The sequence below is a fragment of the Chroicocephalus ridibundus genome, chromosome 9, assembly GCF_963924245.1.
Source record: "Chroicocephalus ridibundus chromosome 9, bChrRid1.1, whole genome shotgun sequence".
Lineage (NCBI taxonomy): Eukaryota > Metazoa > Chordata > Aves > Charadriiformes > Laridae > Chroicocephalus > Chroicocephalus ridibundus.
The window spans coordinates 45,651,006-45,675,543 of NC_086292.1; the positions used below are offsets into that span (position 1 = coordinate 45,651,006).

The 24,538-nt window shown below is 43.1% G+C and overlaps 1 protein-coding gene across 3 annotated transcripts in view; it reads right to left on the reverse strand.

Annotated features, from left to right (window-relative positions):
- Positions 1–40: 40 nt before the first annotated feature.
- The window catches only part of IGF1R (insulin like growth factor 1 receptor), a 196,306-nt gene continuing 171,808 nt past the window's right edge, over positions 41–24,538 (reverse strand). For all 3 annotated transcript variants that reach the window (XM_063345371.1, XM_063345372.1, XM_063345370.1), the window contains 6 exons: positions 23,471–23,700; positions 23,113–23,223; positions 20,945–21,104; positions 18,635–18,764; positions 13,913–14,047; positions 41–7,736 (listed from right to left, as the gene is read on the reverse strand). In XM_063345371.1, the coding sequence (XP_063201441.1) occupies positions 7,370–7,736; positions 13,913–14,047; positions 18,635–18,764; positions 20,945–21,104; positions 23,113–23,223; positions 23,471–23,700 (1,133 nt within the window). In that variant the 3' untranslated portion in view covers positions 41–7,369. The remainder of the gene's footprint in view (positions 7,737–13,912; positions 14,048–18,634; positions 18,765–20,944; positions 21,105–23,112; positions 23,224–23,470; positions 23,701–24,538) is intronic.

The window sequence follows — 24,538 nt, forward strand, 5'->3', positions numbered from 1 at the left end:
TCGTTTTGCATAAGGAGCAACAAATTCAGAAACAGGCAAATGCATACAGAATTCTTTTATTTAACTTAAATCATGTAGTACTGAAACTACTAGAAAAAAGCAGAGTAAGAGAAACTAAAGGAGCCTTAGCTTCAGCCATTCAAAATAGACAAAGTTTCTTCTTTTCATAATGTAAAGAATCCCGAGTATATCGCAATAACAGGAATAAATTCTTACAACAGAATATACAAAAACATTTTGAAATTTTTTTTTTATCTACTGATTCATTTTAATATAAACACAGGAATTTCTTTAGGAATAATTTATACACAGCAAGTCTTTTTATGTAATAAATTGGCCATGTTATTGTTTAATTTTCTCTTAGAAAAATTTAAACAAGAAAAATTGGAAAATGTTGTATTTGCAACTGCATCCATTCCTTAGCACTTTCTAGTTTTGTTTTTGTCCCAGAGGTAGACGAACTCTGGCCAATCCTTTCATCTCAAACCTCACTGGTTCAGAAAACAGAAGAGCTGATTTTTAAACAGTATCTAAATCATCGGAACCCTTCAGCAACGTGGTTAGTCCAATCTGGGGGGAGTGAGGGGGAAGGGATCTTCGACAGTCTTAAATAAAAATAAATAGGGACCCTGCCTTGCTCATTGCAACAAAGCTTCAAACGGTGCTCAGCGTCTTTAGAGGCTGCATACGAACTTTAAAGTAAAGAAATCTGCACCTAGTTCTTCAATAGCAATTACGAAAACCATCTTCCCTCTTTCTCTTATGCAGTCGCGTCCTTCAAACCACACGGCCAGCGAAAAGCAGGTACTGAACAGCACACGTGAGACTGGGTAGCAGCAAAACCCGTTCTGTTTCCCCGACCAGTGAGGTTCTCGTAATCCATTAAGTTAACTGCCCTAGACAGTAAAGCGAAATGACCAGTTAAGATGATCCCACCCCAACCAGAGGGCTCTGGAAGACCAGGATACTGAAGATACAGAACATTTCCCCAACTCCTTTATTCGTTCGCTATATACTGGGACACAAAGCTTGGGCGGGTAGGGGGACACGCCATGAATTGGACACGTTAGCGATCCTTTTTGGCATATTGTAAAGCTAGCTAGTAAACTGGTACCATCAAAAAAACTGATCACATACAGACACACCCATACACAGACACAGAAAAGTGCCCTTAAATTATATTTTAGGCATTTATAGACTACAAACATTTTATAAAATTATTCTATGTACTTACAAAACGCAATGAAACATTTAATTAGTTCTTGTAAACCAGATCTTCGTCAACTGACTACCCGTAATCTACTGGACTTAAAGCCCTATGGAAAATGCTAATGGATTACTAATCAACAAAACACATTAAAAAAAAAAAAAAAAGATGAACACACACGCGTATGCACACACACAAACTAGTGCTAGTCTTAAGGTACTTGCAAAACAGACCAACTGTACGTTGAGACTGATACAGACCAATGATGACAACCGTTACGCTCCCGGTACTGAATTCACCGCCCCACTGGGAAGTCCAGAGGTTTATTTACAAGTACCAACGACCAGAATTGTGATACCTGAGCTCTGATGCCGTCCCACGCATTAAGCTCAGGAAACTACCTCCAACTTCTGCCAAGCCCTGTGTCTTTGTAAATACCCATTTCTGTATCCTCTGTTTTCATGCGCCTCCACACAAACGCTTCTCAGTTCTGATTTACCGGCCGCGCTCCATTTCAGAGGCCGTTTGCCCTCCCTGAGCCACCAGTTTCTGAACTGAGGCATCCTTCGAAGCCCTCCTGCCTGTTTGTAGTTCTGTATCTTCAGCACCCCTGGCCACTACTGTTGTTTCTAACATCATTCTTAAATTCTTGTCTGCGCAACTACTCATGGGTTAAGTTGCAATATCTGGCTCTTATCACTGGTTAGTAAGTAAGGAGTGGATCCCTCGCACCTTCCTCCACTGTTGTTCAGCCCAGTGATTAAATACACGGTTGACAAACAAAATAAGAATAACAGGAAACAAGTGTTACTTGTACTAATGGAATGAAAAGGGTTTAAATATATATATCTATATTACAGATATACATATGCAGATATATATATGTATATATAGATATATATGTATGGAGTTATACCAACAATCGGAGTGTTGTTTTCTTAGGTTGTACTGAACACCCCTCGGCAGTTCCCAGAGGACCTGACAGCAGTTCCATCTGGTGACCAGTCGTCCTGGGCAAACTGGGCTTGCTTTCGTTTGTTTTCAAAGACCAAGAGGAGCATCAGTGCGAACGTGCCTAGAACCAGACATCACCTCGAACCAGCTGGAAAGAGCAGAGGCATCACGCGGAGAAAGACTTGGTGCACCCAGGCCGGCCTCGCGCTTTCCACCATGCTCGGCCGCTGCGTCTAGCTCACCGCCCCCCCCAGCGCGCCTCCCGCAGTGCCAGGCAGCCGGCGCCCCTGCCTTTACGTAGGAGCCACGTTCCTTTGCAACCAAACCACCTTCCGTGCCACCGAGCAGCTTTTAAATGCGAGGCAGGTGAGAACAATGGCCGAGCACTAAAAACAAAGGCGCCTGCTCCCTGCAGCGATGCCGATTTGTTATCCCACTGCGGGAAAACAGCTTGGTGCCGTTTGTCAAAGTGCTGGTTTTCAGGGCTGGGTGGGCTTTTGTTTTTAGTTTATAAATAAATTGGATTACTTTTAACTTTATTCAAACATAGCTGAAGTTCTAAATAAATTTTCCATACCAGACAAGCCAGTGGTCTCAGGGAAGAACAACATTACAAACCATATTATGACTCTATCAAGCCAACATTAATTCTCAGTTGTTCACGTGCACAAACAACTTGATTTACTGTCCAAGGGAAGTCTGCATGAAAAACCCATGTGAATAAAGCTATTCAAAATGCACAAAACACAACAAAAAAAAGCTATGGAAACAAACAGAACAAAAAAGGAATTAAGCTTGAATTGCAAACACAGAACGCAATGGTATCATGAAGGTGGTTTGGTCCAGGAGAGCTGACTGTCACCACGCACGTGTACGTGATGTCACGCGACTGTCTTTCCCGAAGTGCTTTTTGAAATGTTTATCATGATGGGTGCTACGTCATTAGTGTTTCGTCCTAATGCATTTTAAAACCACCTACGTACAATTATAAAACCCAGTAACTTGGACAGTTTGAACAAAACCCTCCTAGCCAGCTGAAAGATCTGAGGATCTCCAGTTGTGGTAATCAATATGTGCAAGAGAGGGGAACAGTCACTGCACCAAAAGGCCACTGGAACCTAATCAAAAATGGAAAACCGAAACAACCTAGTAAAAACGTTAAATTTTGCTGGTTTCTCAGGGCTAGAGAGAAATCCTCCCTCCAAAGACACACTCTAGCGTGTAACCACAGCGCTGTGTGTTCAAGAGGCCGCGTACAACTCGGAGTAGCCAAGCACCACGTTATTCAGACACCACAACCAACACCTGCACCAACAGCTGCCAGAGCTGGAAAAAGAGGAACATTATCCATCAAGTTGACGGCAAGCTCGTGTTAGTCCGGTGTGCTTGTAAACCAGTTACACGCTGTCAGAGGGCAGTTAAAATTTGATGGCTGGTCCATCAGAATCCACAGTTATGAAGCATATAAATGGGGGAAGAAAAGGGAATTGAATTTTTTACTGGCACGTCAAAAGAAATCAATTCAATGTTAGTTTTGAAAAAAAAAAAAAAGAAAAAAAGAAAAAAAAGAAATCAGTGCTCTCATCAAACAGAAGCAGCAAAGATCCAAAGCTGTAAACTCGATGTAGTAGTATCATCAGGCAGCCCGTGACAGGTTTTTTCTCTTTTTTTGGTCAAGAAAGCAAGGCGAGTGCTGGACCAGACAATTGCTTTTTAGGTGCTGATTCAGCCAAATGTCTTTTTGGTGCTTGTGGCATCTGAGGGAAAACTGGCAGGAATGACTTCGCCCATTCTACAGGACAAACAGAAAGGCCATTCCCTTTACTCTAGCCATTCCTCTGGACCTTCAAACATTGTAAACAATTGATTTCTGTAACAGATTTCATCAAATACTCGTAATTTGAAGTCCTCGCATCAGGTCAGCTACGTCTACACTCATCTAAACACGCAGCATTTTGCTGCTGACACGAGGACTGCCGTGACAGCACATTAAAAAGTCTCCGTGTTTCCTTAGAGAATGGTCACCCTCAGTCAGACAACGCTTGGATTTCTCCTCACAATAATGAATCCGAACCAAAAAAAAAAAAAATTGGAGAAACTCCCTGGAATTGAGGCAAATATTCTGAAGTGACCCTTTGTGACAGGCAGTGACTGTTCCCCTCCAGAACCTAGAGCATGTGGTATATGGAGTGAGAGGTTACCAGTATCAACGGCATTTAATGGCTGCTGAGAAATGTGAGATGTATTTTTTGTATATACACACATATAAAAAAATAAGAGTGAGGTAGATAAATGTTTGAAAAAAATCAAAAACTGTCCCCCTGTCATACTCAAAAACCCTTATCTCAGTATTTAAATTTATTATGGGGCATCTCTACAGTGATTTAAACTGATATCACAAAAATAAATAAAAAATCCTACATAGAATACCTTCTTAATTAACTTTTTTGTCTTTTTCATTTTTAAAAGTGAAAAATAACTATGGGACAGAGGCAAGAGAAGATAATGGGACCTAAACTACACAAGCAAAAAGCACTACAAACTTTTTAAAATCTCCAGTCAAAACTAGCAATCAGTATATTTTAAATTCTTTGTTCTTACTCAAAAGATTTAGACGTTTCCATCCCAGAACCACCTCTTCACTGCCATCGTTTGGTTGGATCAGTGCGAAACAAAGGCTTAGATGCTGTAACTAAGGTAAGCTGAGCGACTGGTACCACTCCTCGGCTGTAGACCTCTGATGGCCCCTCCTTCCCCCTCGCACCAAGGCTTCTGCGACGGAACAGACAAGCTCACTCCTTTGCTCTTGTTCTGAGGTTTGGTCTACGATTTAAGCAACAAGCTTGGACTTGTGCAGGTTTCCATAGCTGCCAACACTTAACCGTTTGCTAGCCAAGCCACTGGCCCCAGCTACGTGCTTTCCACCCAGCCCCATGGCAATGGGGTGGTGGGTTTGGTTAGGTTGGATTTTTAGCAGGGGCTGCAAAGCGCAGCCCAGGGCACCCTCCAGGAGGGATTCCTCCTTAGGAAGGAGCTTCCTCCTTAGGCGAGGAGCTGGAGTTTGCTGGAGCCAGGTGTTCAATGGCCACCCTAAGATGCCTGGCATCACCAGCTGCAACTGGGATAGCTCTTATTCACGGGGTGGAAGGGTTAAAATAGTCTCTTTAAAAATCAGTGACCCAAAAGCCTGGTGTCTGCTGTTGTACCCAACAAATAAAAAAAGTAATACGCATGTGTGTGGGGGGGGGGGATGGGTGGGTGGATGTGTGCCACAACCAAAACAAGCGGGGAGGGAAGGAGGGGTAGGACCCTCGTACAACAATGAGTATAAACACTGAACGAGAATGTACTAAATATTTAACCTTTTTTTTTTTTTTCTGACCTGAGTTTGTATCATGCCTTGCACTGTAAGAGACTCGCGTGCTGTCCGGGCAGAGGTTAGTGGGAAGGAAGGAGGGAAGGAAGGAAGGAAGGAAGGAGGGAAGGAAGGAAAACCGGGGTTTAAAAACACCACACCACAGCACTGCTAGAGTGGTTCCGTGCGGGGTGTCCCTTCTTTCTCCATGTCCCCCTCAAAAGCCCTGCTGCCCACACAGCCAAGATGATGCAAAACAACTAATGGAAAAAAAAAAAAAAAAAAGAAAAAAGAGGAAATGTATTTATAAAAAGGCATTAAACAGTTCATGGCAAATCATATGAAAGGTATCAGTTACTGGGAAGGAGGAAGTAAAAGTTACACACTATAGTACAAAGCATAAGAAAATTTGTTGAAGTGGGAGGGGAGGGCAGGGAAAGGAGGGAGGGCAGACCTGAAGGTTTTCATAGATTAAATCCACAAAGATAAAGAACAAAAAAAATAGCAGCTTTTTTCTGTACAGACATATAGATGAGTATCTGAACCGTAAAAAAGTTATAAAAGTGACACAAAAGACAATGTGTATGCAAATGATCCATGGTCTAACATAGAACTGCAAGACCCTTCGAGAAGTCTTAATAATAAAGAGAAAAGGTCAACAAAGCATCATATACTTGAATCCGGTTACTGCTTTTTTTTGTCTTCTCCAATTTATGTTTCTAGGTGTTTTTTTCCTTGCAAGCCTGTGAAGGAGGGCAGGCTGCAACGATGGAGATCTCTGCCGGTTATTTTCATGTTTTTCATGTTTCATTTTTGGCGTGCGGTTGACTTTTTTTTTTTTTTTGTACGAAATGCACACGTTTATTTAGCTCACCACTGCCAGTTTTGTCCAGAATTCATTGGGATGGGAACAGGGGTGGAGGGAGGTCTGTTTCTTTACCCCATCCCTTTTATCTTCTCCATCACAAGAAAAAAAAATAAATCACATTTTGTCCAGTTTTGAAAAAAGATCTAGACAATTTGATTTTTTTTTTGATTTTTTTTTTTAAATACCAGTGTATGATTGAATAGAATGTATTGGTCAGGATCTCTTTTAAACAGAGCAGCTGATTACTGTGCTCCTTCCATGCCTACAAAAAAAACCCAAAACAAAACAAAAACAAAAAACAGAGTTCATTTTTTTTGGCAAAATTTGGCAGCGTTGAAAATGGTAACAACCTTGGACGAATGATGGCCCTTTTTTATTCTTTTACATGTTCCTAAAAAGATTAAAGAGCAACATTAAAAATCCAGTCTTTTTTAGTGTTGTTGTTTTTTTTTTTTTTTTGTGGGTTTTTTTGTTTGTTGGTTTTTTTGTTTGTTTGTTTTTTTATAAAGACCTACAGTGTTAGGCAGGTGCTCGCAAGGGTAGCGGGGAGCCACCTGGCCTGCGATATCTTTGATCTGATAAAAGTGCTGTACGGTTGAAGTTGCACGCAGATATGTTTCCCATTATGAAGCAAAGAGAGAGACAGAAAGAGAGAGAGAGAGAGAGGAGAGAGAGAGAGAGAGACATCAGATCTCAAGTTTTCTGTTGCTATTAAGTGTTAACATTAGAGTTTTAAAAGGCCGACTGTGTGCCCCATGAATGGAGTCCTTTACTGAAACAAACATCTGCTTGCATATTGAAAAAAGAAAAATACGATAACTTGTTTACTGAAAAAAGGGTTCTCCCAAGTGCAGCTATGGCAGTTCTGAAGATCCACTGAGGTACAGTAGGCTTTTGAATATATTGTAATTTTTTTTTCTTTCTTTCTTCCCCCGATGCATGTGTTTTTCTGTGTTTTGTTTCTGTGAGATTCTGGTTCTAAGGATCAGCAGGCCGAAGACTGGGGCAAGGGTAAGGCCCTCTCGTTCTTGCGTCCCCCGTTCATGTGTGCGTACGGCTGTCTCTCCTCGAAGCTGGCCCGAAGGACCACCACGCCCGGGCCGTTCTCGGCTTTGTGTCCTGAGTGCTTGTCAGTGGGTTGGAGGGTGGAGGAGGGATCTAAAGGAATGCTCTCCATGTTCTCAGTCTCCAGGTCAAGCTCCTCTGTATCCGGAGGCTTGTTCTCTTCACTGTAGAAGAAGGAGACCTCTTTGAATGCTGGGTCCAGCTCGTCTTTGATGCTACCGATTATTTCCAGGAAGGAGGGTCTCATTTTGGGGTTGTACTGCCAGCACATGCGCATCAGCTCAAACCTGCAGAGGAAACACGCAGCAAAACCATTTACTGAGGTGTTTTACGAGCCCCGGCTGGAGCCCAACCACCCGCGACTGATTCGGACCACGCGTTGTAGGAAAATCATTCAATCCTGATGGAAGACAGAGTGACAGAATTTTTACAGGCCGAGATCCCCGTGTCACATTTCGACCTTCTTTCTAATCACTGATTTACTTCTGTCGCTCCTATCTCAACCTTCTCCGCCCCTTCTACCACTTGCCCATAAAAGAGTCCTGACATCCAGAAGCATTTTGTACTTTTAGTCTCCCTTTTTCCTCCAAAATACCCAGTGCTTACTCCATCACAGCTAGTGATAGTGCCCCTCCGAGGACCTTTTTCAAACCACCGGGCCCATCCCTATCAATAGGGTCTTGAAAACAATTAAAATCAGAAATACACACAAGGTAAAGCACCGCTTTTTTTCCCCTGAAAGAAGAAAATTACATGAAAATTAATTGTAATCCCCCAAAGACGTTTGCCAATCTCCAAGATGTTCTCTAATCTTTTATTTTAAAATTATGTTGTTTTCATTTACAGCCAGGGATGCATTAATATTTTACGGCGTGTGAGATCATCTGTTTAAGCACATCCATGATTAGATCTGTACAATGTCCCATGCTGGCAAAACAAAACCACAAGATGAACCAGTAATACGTACATAATGAAAACAGCACTTTCATGACACTGCAAAATTGGATATTCCTGAGAGATCGCCCTGAGCTTTAAACACAACACAAGAAAGGATTTCACTGTCTGCAAAGGTGGAATAGGGATGGCTTCTGTTAACACAGCGCAAGTAATAGGATGAATTTAAATAAGAAAAGGAAGATTAACATTAATTCTTCGAGCCAATCCTCTGTGTACACAGTGCTCAGAAGAACATGCTGCGTGTAGGAAGTCACCACTGGCCAAAACTACTACTTTCTGTGCTACAATAAGAACGGATCTTAAAAAAAAACACCAAAGAAAACTCTTTCAGGTAAGGTAACGCACCGGAGAATCCCCATCTCTGACTTCCCTGCGGTCCCGGGCAGACCTCAGCGCCCAGCCTGGGCTCCCCTCCCCACCTCTGCCAGGGCACCTAAACTTCTAGGTTTGATTCTAGAAATCCTACATTCTGTAAGTTCTATAAACAATACCATTTTCATAACTTCCACAGATTTTCAGCAAGTAAGCAAGCAATTCTATTTCACGCTTTGATTAGCTCTCACTGCCTCACGCCCCAGCAGCAGTTTACTAGATCTCTGCAGCAGCGTATGGAAGAGTTTTTTTTGTTTTTTTAATTAAAAAAAGAGACAAAACCAAACAAAAATTCACTCCTTTTTTGAATAGCACTGAAGTCCATCACGGAGTAATGTCTTAATGTCTCCTGAGTCCCTGCTCTGGACCAAACCCTTCAAGAGGACTGTCCCCCAGCTGGGAAGCCCTGGGCTCTGAGGCCCATTGCTGCGCATCGCTGCGCACAGCGGGGCCCGGGGGGCTGGGAACCCTCGTCTGAAACAAAACCAAAGCAAAGCAATCCCCTCCCCTGGAAATGCGCTCTTTGGGAAGTACTGCTGCGCTTCCTCGCAGGGCGCACTATGTTCTCAGCTGAGGTGAACCAGTGTTTGGGATGCCAAACAAAAGCCATCTCAATTGAAGTGCATCTGAAGCCACAAATACCGCTGTTAGAGCTCAGCTGGCACAACTCTGCATCAACAGAAGTCAGGCACCTGAGCACAGCCTTGTGACACCCAAAAAGCAGCTGGCAAAACCAATCTGTGCTGGGAGAATTCCCCGGGCACTCAATGCTGTATTGTAACGGGCACGTAGACATATAAACACTGTTAAACTATTGCTTGGGTCTGAGTCTTTAAAACGCCTTTCATAGCGAAAGTGAAGCCAAACTCTAAAACTGCGCTATACCCTCACCCACAAACGAGGAGGAAAGCTTGAGACATAAATATATAAAATCCATTTCTGTTACTTCATTGCTGTTTCCTTTCCAGCTGACTGCTGCGTCCCTGAATAGAAGCGTTAGCCGGAGCCAAGAACACTGGATATTTGCTGGCGCGTCGCCCCGAGGCCTAAGGGCAATGCTAAGGAGATACCACAAGCAGTGGAGTAATGCATGTGACATCAGCACAAACAAGGACATGTGATGTTTCTTTTAAGCCATTCCAGATTTAAAAACCCTACAGAGTTCCCATAAAAGGATTATTTTTTTTATTTTTAACTCTGTGGGTTGAAAGACCTTGCTTACATTATCTTAAACAAAAAAAACACCCTGCCAGTAGACAATGGAAGAATTTACAGGCTGTTAATACAACCTGAGCACTTTTATAAAGTACATTTCTGACCGGTGGCAAGTGAGCTCGGGGAAGTTGGAGGCATCGTCACGACACAGAGGAACAGCCAGTGTCCTTCCCGTGCATCTTCTGCTCAAAGAACTGAGCAGAAACCGAGTTACTTTCTGCACTGAGACAGTAAAAAAGAGAAAATGGAAAGTTCCTATAGAAGTCGCATTCCATTTGAGGTTGTGCTTTGGGTCAGACTTGATTTGGGGGGGGCGGGGGAGTGAATAGACCTCTCCCGTTCTGCTGCTGCGTGCTGACATTACCTCTGCATGGCAGAGCCTGGTTTCTAACCGAGCGCTCGCCAGGAACAAAGGGAAAATCAGCAGTGTGTAAATAGTCTAGTCATCTACAATACGTGTGGGGGAAGCAATTTTGCTTCAAAAACAGAGTGGAATTCCAGCCTCCACAACTTTTAAAAGCCCCATGGGAACACACTGTCTGAAAGCTTCAGCTGTAACAAACCTTCCTGCCACGCAGCCATCACCTGATGAACACTGCCATAACAATGGGAGTACATAAAAACAGAGCTTATTACACAGGAAGAGGAGAAAAACAGCAAAGCTCCTCCTGGCACCATCTTATTGAACCATCTGTCTTATTGCATGGTTCTGTCTGTAAAACCATGCAAACTATGCCAAGAGGGTGTAGCATAAACAGAGCTGAGTCTTCTTTCACCCTGCGTAAGAGTAAAAAGCCTCTAGAAATACCATTCCCTTTGTGCTTAGCCTTTTCACAGGGATTTACCACCTCTCTGAAGCACAAGACAACCGTGCCGTAAAATTCCCCTTTGCACAAGCGTCCGATCCAACCAAGCTGCGGAACAGAACCTCTCCTGTTCTTCAAGTGTCCTGGGTCTCTGATCCATCTAAACCTACTGACTGGCTGCTCCCAGGGGTTAGCAGAGCAGAGCCACTAACGACCATTACTGCTGTTGCAGTCTCAGGAGAAGATGGGACACCCAAGACCGCTTGCACCACGTAGCATTCGTGCAGGAGGGCAACAAGAGACCCTTGTGAAAACCGCGGCACTGTGGCTGGAGCGTGCACGGCTGTGTCAACAGTCACGTAATCTGCAGGGTTAAAAATAGTAGATTCGGTGACAGTTGCAGCAAGATTCTTCTCTCTATTCTCATCCAAGCTTCCCCACAGCAGTCCACCTCCTCCACCTGTTCCGGAGGTTTTTGTATGTCAGCATATTCCCCTCTCTCTGCAGAAAGGTAAATTTGTGGTCTGCCCATAATTTCAGTTGTTTCGAAGTAAAACTAATTTAAAGAAAAAAGTATCTGCATTTGTAGCCTACCACAGGAGATACACAGAAGCACAGTTCCTGGCTCCCCTTCTCGCTTGCTTTCACACAGGACCAAGCACAAGACGCACCTTGACTTCCCTGCAGGAGGTGGACTTTGCTTTCTGGACAGCTTGGGGTAATATTGTGAGTTAATATTATAGTATTACAGACCACTCAGCCCCCACCAGTAAGAATCTGTGCTGTCTAAAAAACACCTTCCACTGGCACAGACATGCCAAGAGACCTGTCTTTCCACAGAATCTTTAGGAACCTCCACAAAAAAGAGGAATCCCTGTTTTACAAAGAGTTTTATGGAGTGATGAGAGAGCAGTTGCCTGGGGGTGCACGGCAAGGTTCCTCTGCAATTTCAGGGCTCTCTGCAACTCTTGTTACAAGCACCTTTCTGTCCATTGTGCAATTTTCTTGTTAGGTGGGTGCTGAGCAGCAGGTTATCAGACAGCGGGCGAGGGGAGAGGAGCTCTGCCTCCAGCCCAGGTCTCTGCGCCTGCAGCAGCAACACTGGTGAGGTTCAAGGCCGGCAGCACTCGTCAGGTTACCGAGTGCTGCACAGCGTCTTTACAGCGTCTTGGGAAAACGGGATGGAAGGCAGGGAAAGAAGCGAAAACACGGTAAAGAAAAGCACCATAGTAACGCAAAATAGGTGCTTTGGGTGCCAAACGCATGAGCATGGAACAAAGGTGAAGATTATTCCTGGAGCTCCCTACTGTTATTCCTACAACAGCCTGTTTAGATTTCAGCAGGTTTGGGTGTCTGTCCTAATAGAAAGGCAAAACAAGTTGAAAGGGAACTAAAGCAAGTCAAAATAAGCTTCTAAGCTCAACACATTCAATTATTTTTTTTTTCTTTGCATTTTGGACAGAATCAGGATGTTTTATACACAACTGTATCACCAAAAAAAGAGACACCACTAAAGTGGTTGTGCCTTAGTTCTGAGTTCAGCCCTGTTCCTTGTTCTGATAGAGAGATGCTGCAAAATTCAAAGGAAGGTTGTTTTTTTTTTATTCTGTACCTCCGCAACGTCGGGCTGAAGGCTTGGTGGCCATAACTAACGTGCGAACAGCTTCTTCATTAAAATCGGCACAGAACAGGCCTCTGCTGTTATACACCCGTGCAAAGGTTTGCTCTGCCAGACACAAACCCAGTTCTCCCAGCTCACAAGCCAGTTACCCTGAAAATGGATTCATCCAGTAGCAACACCCAGCACGCAGAGGACTATCTGTGAGGAGGAGGAGGGAGGAGAACGGGCCGGGTGGGCTGCAGTAAAGAGACCTTCTTGCTGTAACTCCCCTCCTGCCACCCTGTTCATACCACACCTGCCCCAGGTTAATGGGGAATTTCTCATAATCTCTTACCGAGTTTACTTGCACTGTAGAGGTATTTTTTCCCTGTGGACTCGGGGAGCCGATCCCTTTGCACCCCCTATTCTTCCCCCATTTCTGCCTACTCCCCCCCTCCATTACACAGCTCTGACCGTGCTAAACAATCTCCAGTCAATCTGACTGCCAGAAATTCTCCTCAGCATCGTGGAAGGGAAAGAATGTGAAACCGAGGAATCACATGGCAGCTACACCTCCCCCTGCATATACCACCCACCCCCCTCAAACAACAAAACAACACTGCCTGTCATCTGAAACCAAAGCCAGGGATCCAGCCAAAAAAGCTCTTTTCCTAAGAATCCCAAGCAGCTGAGGCCCTTAAGTGATTGTATCCCTTCTGTGGGCCTCCAACAAATTTCAATAACTGCAAGACGCAGTATTTCCTTCCCAAAAGCCAGTTTGGGAAGTATATCAAAGTAATAAAGTCTGAACAACCGAAACTGCTGCACACAAAAGCCAGCAGAAGTATTTCAGCAATGTAAAGCTAAAAACTGAAGCCCGCTGCACTGCGCACCCTCCTCTGCTGCAAGGCTCTGTATTGGTTCCAGGGGCACGCAAAGGTTTTTCTGCCCACTTCTTTCTGCGCTTACAGGAAGGGAAACTGTTAGCAGGGGAGATTTGTTTATCTCAATGTGATGAGCACTGTGACTGAAACAGCAGATCCAACGCCGCTTCAGACAAAGGAACAATACATTCATCTTTCTGTATGCTGAACCAAAAAGCTGAATTCCCCAGTTTATGCACAATACATGTCAGCTCGTCCTATGCTCTTTTTTTCCTCTTTATGCTCAACAGAATTACTTTAAGCAGAAAGGACAAGATTTAGGCACAAAGTCTTCTGCTGTAGCAAATGTCACTTATGAGCTTTTATTAAGTCTAATTTTATTCAGGAACACACAGATTAGGTTTTGTTTCCTTATTAGGGGAGATAGGCCAAAGTGAGATTCTGGCCACAAGCAAAGTTGTTTTCTGGTACCTCTAACTACTGTAAAATACGAGACTGTTCAAGCAGCACCTCACATTACTCTCACTCTTTACTAACCCCTCCTCTGGTAGATGGAGCAGAAGCAAACATCGAAGGGATCAGGAAGAATAAAGTGTGCACTGAGAACAGAGGTAACTGTTGACACTTACAGCATGTCAGGACAATTATCTGGTTTTTCCAGCAGACCTCCTTCCATCACAAAGCGGAGCACTTGTTCATTGGTCATGCCTTGGTATGGCTGCTCCGCTAGCGTTGCGATCTCCCAAAGCACAACACCGAAAGACCTGGAAAACAAATCAGAACTTTAGAAAGCCAAGCAATCTTTACAAGGCTATTTTTCTTAGATGACGCTGAGCAGGCATGTGTCAATGGGCATTTTCTTTTACCAAAAAATTCCAATTGCTCAAAAAGTATGCAGCTACGGTGATAGCCACGTCACCTAGCATAAGGGCCTGTTGACTTCAAACACTTCTAGTCAATAGTGAGAAACAGGCTCCCAGTTCTGAGTGATTCTTCAGAACAGCCTCTGTAAGAAAAGACTGCTAACATCCATCTCCACTTTTCACACCATAATCTACAGCTCAGAGCTGGTCATGATTATGATCATTCAGTGGTCCAGTATGACTTGGTTACACTGGTTCTGGACAGGTCAATCAGTAGAAAAGCCACACAAGGTCACCGCGTTCATCAGAAGCCTCCTAAGTCAGAGGAGGCTTAAGCTGCGAGCTTGCCTGAAGAATCAGCCCACATCTCATCTCCCTTTCCCATGGCTTTGGGTTCAGACTTTAGGTGCACTGTGCGGTGGGAAGAACAGTGGAGAGGGCAAAAGCAAAGATGCAGGTAAGGAAAAAAAAAATTAAAAAATTCTGTTCCGTTCTCCGCACTTGCTGTACAGAGGACCTCAGGCTGGACAGACACACCTGATCATTAAAGTCTGCAAAAAGATCCATGTGTAGCTGCGTGCAGGGAATCAAACCTTCTAAGCAGGTGGAGAAGTTGCAGAGACTGGTTATTTAAAGTGAGCTCCACAAGCCCCCCCCAAGCCACAGATATAGCAAGAAAAAAATACGTATATTAAAAAAATTAAACTAAAAATCTTCATGTAACTTATCTCAGGTACTCCTGATAGCAGCTGAGAAGGCAGTAATGCAGAACTGTAAGCTCTCATTCCACTGCAAGCTGCTTTTCATCAGAAATACTTGAGTCACACAAATCTGATTTAAAAGCTGCATTTTTCCCTTACCACTCGAGCGAGCCAAGAGCCAGACAGCAAATGCACACCACCACACCTGGGCATCTCATCTGCCTACCACTAAAAGCAAGCAAACCAACAAACCTCTGTTCCCCAGGCACAAAAACACTTCTTGGGCAGTACTTTCCATTTATCACTCTCATTTGGTTTCGTCCACATTCTGAGGCAAAAGTGCACAGTAAGGATCAAGGCATTCGACTCACAGAAGCAAGCAACAAAACCAATTTTTGAAAAAGACATGGAAGAAATGTGAACGTTCTCCAGCTTCTTGTACTAAGACCCTAATTTGCTGCTTCAGCAGCAAGAAGTTTAAGCCCCCCCAGGAGAAACTCAGTTACCCCTTTTGCAACATGTGTGTAACTATGTTCTTGAAACAGAGCTTCTAGCTCCTTCCAACTAACTACAAAGGACAGCAGAAGGGAAAAAAATAACTCTGTCTAATAATAGGAATTGATTACTGGCGAAGAAAGATAAGCATAGTTATGTAATTGGGTGGTTTGGACGTAAGTATTGACACTTTCTAAAAATATCTCCGTTTAAAATTAGTTTATTGAGCAGACATGGCTCAAATTGTCTGTCCTGCGCTGAGGAGTCATCTACTTTTAGAGCTGCTGTGCAAAGAAAGAAAACCTAGATGCTGCCTTGCCTTCTGTGGCTAAAGTGCTGAGTCAAGCTTAGAGGAAAAAAAGCCTGGTTTCAATAGGGTATTGTTGTGAAAACAGGAGCCCGGTATTATTAGCTGGTTATGGCAGAGTGGTTTTATCTTTCAGTTACCCACTGTATCTAAAATGGTTTGTATCTGGAGCCAGAAGCCACAGACAGACTTGCAGTTGTTTGCCTTCCAGGGCAGGCAGGGACAGAGGGTCAACTCAACATTTTGGTGCCTTTGAAGCTACTCTGATCGCTGCAGGAATAACGCGAACAAGTCCTGCGCACCTACTAGTCGTATTATCACAACAAATAAACTTACATTGCTCCTTCAAGGCAACTACCAGCTCTGAAAGAACGCAAGATGCCGAGGACTTATTTATAGAAATACACTCTCAGCCTGAACAGTATTACATGAATTTTAAAATGTTCTCCTTCCCTAACTACAACAAAAACAGTCTTGTCTAATTACCTCATTCTTCAGTCTGAAAAGCAATAAAAGAATGAATTGCTAAAATAAAGCTCCACCCTTCAAAACCTCCAGACACTCTTTTTGCCGTTTGCCATTTCACCTTACAGCTTATAAATCTTGGACTCTGACCACTCACACAGTTTTGTCTTTTTGACATTTTGGCTTCTAAAACTTATCTCGAAGAACACGGAACCAGATGTCACAATACCCTACCAAAAAGGCAGGAAAAACAAGCTCAACATTTTTTACTGTTTGATGAAAACAAATGGCCCCCAAAACAGCCAAGCTACGCAGTTTACATGAAGCAACTTCAAAATCTGAACAAATGCAAGGAGTCAGGTAATTTCTCCTGGCATGAAGAGACCTTCAATGTATTGTGTTTTGTCTAAAAGTCAGTAAGAGGTAAACTGGAATGATCCTTTCAGCCATAAGCAGAACAAGTAAATAGACACTATCTCATGACAGTGGCAAGTCAAGCTCCACGACATTTGGAATTCAGGTTGAAATTTCTGAATCTGTAGCTGGGGATACATGTAGCAAACGCAGATGTATACGTGTTCTAAACAAACAGCATAGTCCTGGGTTTTGTACCTCAGGATAGTACACCTATGTGACCCAAATTTCCGAACAAGTCACTTCTAACAATTAAGATGACAAGCCACCCCCAGGAGGAACTGTCTGAAATACTGATGAGAACCGTGGACCCTCCTCCTCATGAAGCAATTTTTTCCTCTCTGTACTTTCAAGTAGAAGTCTGTCGGATTTTACTCCTCCTCCTCTTAAGATTTCCAAGCTTGTAATCAATAAGCTACTTTCCTTGATGTGACTTCTGGCTAGGATATTTCATTCAGACTGTCCCGCTGATAAACTGCAATATTTTTTGCTCGACTTTGCTTTGGACTGAATGACCGATGAACACCAAATCTTCCTAACGTTGAAGGCAGAACTCACGTACTTCCTGCAACAACTAAAGTACTAATTTACCTCTGACGCTTGATTTGGCGTCACATCTGTGGGTTTTTTTGTTTGGAATTTGAGTTATGTTTAAACAGTAACGTCACTTAGCAGTCACAGGTGAAAAGGAGAGCGTGTATGGAACGAGCGCGGGACGTCAGCGCAGCACGTCAGCGCAGCGCACGCCTGACAGGCTGCAGCCGCTGCTGATACAATGGCTGGAATCGACGGCTGGGCTTCAAAGTTGCTGTTGTGCGGCAAGAAGGGGCAGGTCTGCCAGCTCTTCGCTCCGGGCTCACTCAGTTCTACATCTGGGGATTTTCTAGTGATATAGTCCAAATTTCTGTCTGCTTTGTGAAGCCATTACAAGTCCCAAAATTCTTTTACTGCAGGGACACTGCCAAAAGCACGCCTGTGCTGTTCCGTTAGATGAATGGCTGATACAGGGCTTCCCCTTCAACTCAAAGTGGTTATTTTCACCGCTTTCCAAGTTTGAGGGTTACTGGATTCATAAATAAGTTACTAGCCATATGTAAAAAAATTTAAGCAACATTCTGGTGCTTTGCTTTTTCCCTTGCTCCGTAATTCCTCTTACGAATGTTTCACTCAAAGCTGGTGCTGTGGACTACAGACCACCGACTCCAAAATCCTCAAGCTGTTTAAAGAAAACGCAGTTTACTACTAAAACACCATTCTACGGGCTTCTAGACGTTTGGAGGCAATCAGCTGCCAATTCTGTAACAGATCAGCAGTAAAAACATCTTGTTAGGAAGTCAGAGAAACCATAGAAGACAGAGTAGAGGTTTCGCCAGTGCACGTTCATCTCCTGCCAAGTCCTCCCTACCTATCTGCAAAAGTTTGGGGAAGTGGTGGGGGGGGAGAATTGTTCCAGAGTATTACTTCTTCTAAGAAGTGTATTTTGAAATTTCCTCAATGCCTCTATTAATAACTTCACAGATAAAGCAACTAGGCAATGTGCTTTTAAAGAAAAAAACCTATTTCTGCATCTCGTGGTATATAAAACAAGCAAACAAAGCTCCAAATGGAGAAGGATATACACAAGGGAAAACTCCCAAGAGAAAACCTGCTAGTGTACACAAAGCATCTGCGGGAAAGTAGAGTTATTTACACAGAAGGTTTTGATAGAAAAGCAGGTCAGCACTATGAACCTTCCTATATTCTTGGCAATTTCTAATGCTTTTCTTGAAGGAGGGCAATTTGAAAAATGACAACTTGCTCTTCCAGGTGAAAGCAATGTTTTTCACTGTACAACTGATTTTACAACCCACAGCAGGAGACGTGCTGCCACCTCCAGTTTTGGAAATCCATTTAATTCTGCTCTCTCTGAGGGCAGAATTCAACCTCACGAGTTCTTGATTTTGCAATGGAAATATGAAATATAAAGCAAAGTACTTCACAGTGGAAGAGAGAGTTACCTTTGAAGAGACAGGAGAAGCAGTATACTTAGTTAAGCCTACTGAAACAAGAAAAGAGGCTACAAAGCAGAGAGGGAAAGACAGTTTTTCAGAACCCCTTTTTTGTTACCAGACGTCGGAGTGTGTTGTGAAGACTCCATCTTTCAGTGATTCTGGGGACATCCAGCGGACAGGCAGCAAACCTTTCCCTCCTTTGCGATAATAATCTGTCTCGTAGATATCTCTTGTCATGCCAAAATCTAGAAAGGTATAAATGCTTTAAGTTTACATGATAAAATGATGAACATTTCCCCTAGTACAAGTCACTGTAGCCAGCAGAGAATGACAGTTTGGTGCAAAGAACCTGCAGTCTGTTACCAGGACACTTTACTTTGCAGGCACTTTACCTGCTGCCTTAGGGCTGGTGGGTGAGAAGACTGAATATTTTAAATATATTAATATGAAACGTTCCAGGATTTATGCTCAAGCCTTGTGGTAAGCTAAGTCTTCTGAAGGTCATACAAGTCACTAATCTGTTCTCTAAATTCAATGATTTCTTTTTAAGGAGTGTAAAGAGCTCCTTTAGTACTTAATAGAATCTCACATGTTGAGGGAAATGCTGCCTTTTTTTTTTTCCTCTCTTTCCAAAGGTGATTTCCAGTTCCTGTACAATATTCCATCTCAAATGCTACAGAGAATTAGGCTGGCTAACACAGACCAATATTAAAGACACACTTTGGGTTACAGGCACGTCCTTAGCTGTAAATACATAAACATTTGCAAGACCTGGATCTAACAATGCTCATCTCCTGACTGTAATTCAGACTTAATGCAGACTTTTTTTCCTGAACAGTAAGCCTGATGCACACCAAACTGCTGGGTCTTGGACTAGCCTATTTAAGCCAGTTACTGTGTTTTCAGATGCTAACCAAAAAGTAAATAGATCAGGTGGCGCCAAATCTCTTACTAATGTTAAATGCCGTCTGCTAACACAGCGGTCCTAGGGCAAAATCCGTTTTTTTTATCAATACAGACCTGTAGTTGCCCCTTTTTTGGGGGGAAAAGTGGAGTGGAAAGAGGACAGAATTCCTCCAGTTCTCACAGGCGTTATTACCAGTTTACGACTTGGATGAGTGACCGACCACTGATCCTTCTGGGTCTTTGTCTGCTACGGACACTGGTACCCTCAGAGATTATGACTAAAAGCCCATCTGTGCAGCTATTCCATCACTCCCACACACCAGGGTGACTTTATCCTGGCTGAATGGAAAATTCTTTAGAAATGTAATGCAAATAAGAAACAGATATGCAACAAGCATAGGACAGTGAAGCATAAAGCTCCTCCTCTGAGATCTAAACAGTCTGAGTTGGCATGTTGCAGTCAAGATACTCCTAAACTGTTTCTATATGAAGGGATTTTAAATATCGATAAATAAATGAGAGCAGTGCAGCTTATTTCACAAAATGTTTTCGGGGTAACCATGTACCATGGTAAAGGGAAGAAACGCACCATCTTCAGTTCAAAGAATCGTAAAACATGCTGGTGGGGGGAGGAAGAGTGAGAAAACTGGAACGGGAAGGATTCAAGGCTGACTTCCCCCGAACCTGCAGAAAATGCACAAAATCCCCCAAAGATCTTATTTCCTAATTAACTGACTCAAAATGAAATCATTTTTTCTTTCTCCCAAATGACAGGATTACTTACACAAATTATCAAAATAGCTGAGTTAAGCTCAGAGAAAAAGAATTAGTTTCCTACAGCAGAAGGCTGTTGCTATACATGTTATTTTAATATGCATAACTCAAAAACAGCCAAAAGCTTAAAATCACCCTCTCTGGAGAGAGGTCTGAAAAAACTCATCTGGCACTACTCTGGAGGGATGGTGAAGGGAAAAAAAAGTGGCGTTCTAACAGCAGAGCAGAGGAAAAACCATTCTGTTGTCTGGAAAGCAGAACTCCAGTTCAGACTGGAAAGCATCCAGCTGAAGTCAAGCCTTACATTCCTCTTCCAAATCAGATAATGCTTTAAAATAATCCTAAAAATTCTTATTCTTGAATCAATAACCAGGAGGCGCGATTATTTTCACGCATTAACAGCAAAGGGAATGACACACCAGTGGTAAACGACACCATCCACCCAGATGTCTGCAGCATCTGCACCTCAAATCACTGCTTCACTACCTCTTTTTAAACCCACACGCTATACAATTTCCTCACTGGAACAACAGCAAGTAGAGGTATTCCAAGAGTTTCAACTCCATGTTGACTGCTCACAGGTCTTAAATCATAACAAGCCTTCATAAGGAACACATTTCATCCTGCAGAAATTTAAACTACAGCTAAGTTTCAAAAAGGTCTTTCAAAAAAATTAAAATGCTTTCTAAGGTGCCCATTTCTCAGGATGACGTTTTTTATTTGTACAGAAGTCACAAAAGCGCACCTCCAATTTTCACTGTGAAGTCTTCTGCCACCATGCAGTTTCTCGCAGCAAGGTCTCTGTGAACAAATTTGTTGGCGTTGAGGTATGCCATCCCATCAGCAATCTCTCCTGCCATCTGAATCATCTTCTTCAGAGTTGGAGGCGCCTGGCCAGGATTACTCTGAGCAAGATTAAGATAAAACAGGTAAGGGGGAAACAAAAGAGTAACCACTTCTACATCAAACTGTAGCATACTATGAGCCAGGCTAAACAGAAACTCATCATTATGTACACATAGCATCTGCTTAGTCCAAAAAATGGCCGTATCACGCTGGGTTACAAACAGATCTCCCAAATAGTTCTTTTATAACAGGTCATTCTATTTTAGGGAATATGAGACAGAAAGACTTTTTGGTATAAGGATGTTCTTACAACTATGGAGTTTAAATGTCTATCCTTCTGCCACACAAGTTCTGAGATACAAAGCAGAGGGCTTATTTTAGAGATTTCTACTGTTTTACCATCATCACAAACAACCAGAAAATGCTAAATGATTTAATTTCCTGTTCCCCAGTCCTCCATAACCAGATGTCTCTTAAATTACTTCTGTTTGTAAACAGCAAAAAAGGTTATGGGACAATTTCTTCTGAAGCTAATTCACTCCTTAGCATCCAGGGATATATGGCTTCTGCCATTCTCAATCTCATGGATGAAGGAGTTCAGGTATTCATACACAATCAGTGAAGTCCCACCATCTCTAACCAGTGTGAATTTGCCTAAGCTTTACATCCCTTGGATAACCATCACTGACAGAGTACCCAAAACCACAGCCCCCTATACGGGATTCTACTAATGATAAAGATCCTAAAGCACACAGAGATCAAGCCACTGAACTTTATCACATCCCCATCCAGAGATTAAACTGTCCCTTAGCCACCCTCCATGGGAAGTGTTCATGTCCAGTCCCATCTTCGCTTTCAAACTGTGCTACCTTGTGTTGAGATAATGAGCCATACCCACTACTTGCAGGCTCCCAAGACCCAAATGCAACATCCCCTATCAGAACCCAGAAGATAAAACCAAGAAAGACCAGAAGGACCAAGGTGAGTTGAATCCCCAGGAGGAAGAGTTAAATTATCGGTAAAGCCAGTGATCAGGCAAGCCCCCCATCCGCACCTTACTGAAGTATCCTGCCTGTCTCCTCTAAAGGTCCTCAGAAGACTGCGCTCAACTCTTTACGTTGCCCATCAAGGAAGACAGGGAATTTAGTCACAGCCCTACCACAGACTGCTTTGGAGAGCACCAGCATACAACAGAGAAAAGCCAAATACAGAGCTCATCATTTTGGTAATTTCTATATAATGTCATTGTCCCTTTTTATGAAGTTCGTTGAATTCAACCGAAACTGTTTAATATAACCTGAAATACTATGAATCATAAATGCTAGTCAAGACCTTAGTCAATAGTCCTACTATTTTTTCCTGAATCTTTTAGTCAGTATGATTATTTTCTGTATCCAATCACTTAAGCAATCTGCTCTTGCTACACACAGCACCCTCCATTTATACCATCTTCACTCTCTTGTGCACATGTTGTGCTCATGTTCTGCTCCTTTAAGTTATTCACATCCGAATTTTTAGATCTAGGGCAAAAGCTGCTGAGCTCATTTTCTACATAGTCTACTATGATTTCAGTGGCAAGTGACCTATGTGTCATCTTCACCCTTCAGACCCTGCATCCTATGTGGCAATTTTATCCGTTAGACTGATGGCCTACATATTAGAGTATGCATATTAGCTAAGATACTAGATTTTCACTTTGCAGCAGAGGCAACATGCAGGATATGCAACAAGAAGCAATTATCCCAAAACGCAAGCTTCAACTAGCCAAATTTTTGTTTAACATCTTGATGAGAAATTAGATTAGACTTAATTCAAATCTCAAAAACAGGACTCAGTAACCCAAGAAGGGACCTATTCCATGCAGCGCACTGGGCTATTTCCAATAGCTACCTCATGAAAACAAGTGTTGCAGATCACAGAGCAGCTCATGTTTTGTTCTTAGAGCTTAAGGAGAGGGCAAGAAAGGCTAATTGCCTGCTGCTTCCAACGTGATGCTGTTTCGTTCAAGATGATTCTAACTGAAGAAATAAAAAAAACCAAAAAAACATCCAGCAACTCATGACTCACCTCTGTGTCTGGCCTCAATGATCTCAGGTAACTTTTGAGGTCCCCACGTGTCATCAGCTCCATGATAACCAGCGTAGGCTGGCCCTGAGAAACAACACCAAGCAGCCGAACCTGGAAGAGGAAAAATAAACATTCAGTTACAAATACAGCTAATTAGTTCATGTCGATATTGTAGCCCCAAACACCTGTGAATCTGTGGGAAAGGTCTGAAAGTAGATTTGGTTCCACTTTCTGACTCCTGTTTCACAATAATGTTATAAAGCTGCGCAGAGTTGAAGCTAAAATCCCAAGTTCCCGCTTCAGTCAGTGAAGATGTGCCCTGTATGAATCACAGCCTCGTCACATTTTCATGACTTACCACATGGTGACAGTTGAACTCCTTCATCACCGAGGCCTCATTTAAGAACTCTATCCTCTCACGCATGCTTGCAGACTCATTAACAGTCTTGATGGCCACCCTGGTCTCTGGCTCATCCTTCACCACTCCCTTGGCTATTCCCTCGTACACCATCCCAAAGGAACCTTGCCCAAGCTCCCGACACATGGTGATCTTCTCACGGGGCACCTCCCATTCGTCTGGAACATACACTATGGAGAGAAAGAACAGGCCATGATGTTCCGCTTTTGCAAGTGGTGCAATCACCCACCGCTTTACGATATCAACTGCCCTAACAGTTTTACTTGTAAAAAAACATTAGACACAATGCTGAGACCTTGCATGATGTCTGCAAATGGTTCTTTCCCATACAGAGCTAGACAGATGCTTGGCACACAAATAAATCTTAAAGAAATGTATAAAGTGGCCTCACTATGGTACTGACATAAGAGCATAGAAATAAGGAACCTCAAAGCACAAAACCTGGGTGGGAAGAGGCTTGAATCAATACTTGAGGCTTGAGGTTTTCTTGGGATCCTTGGTTTTCTAATTCTTCCAGACAGCATCAAACACACTTGATCATCGGTATCAGTTTAGTGTCTGCTGTATTCTCTATTAACAGATTGACGTTACGACTAGAGGGAAAGAGACTCTCTGATCTAGTAGGCTCTTTGCATGAAACTATTCTGATCACTTGCACACACACTGTTGCACCAGTAAAGGCAGAACTTGCTGCTGCTGCTGCAAGCCTTTGATCTGAGGCAGAAGAGAGATCTCAGAAGGTGACTGCCAGGAGGGAGAACTGCCTCAGGCAAGAAGACATCTGAGCAGTCACTGATGCTGCTGCCTATCAGTCACCAAAGGAGGGGACGGTCGTGTCACATGCTCTGGGTGGGTGAAGTGACAGGATGCAAAAATAGAGGATTATAGCATGAACATCAACAGACCTTTAACCCTAATGGTGCCGCTACCAAAAATAACAGTAAAAGAGTCTGTTGCCACTCTGGTTAAACCCATTAGCCTCCTGGGGCCTTTTGGAAACGCTATTCC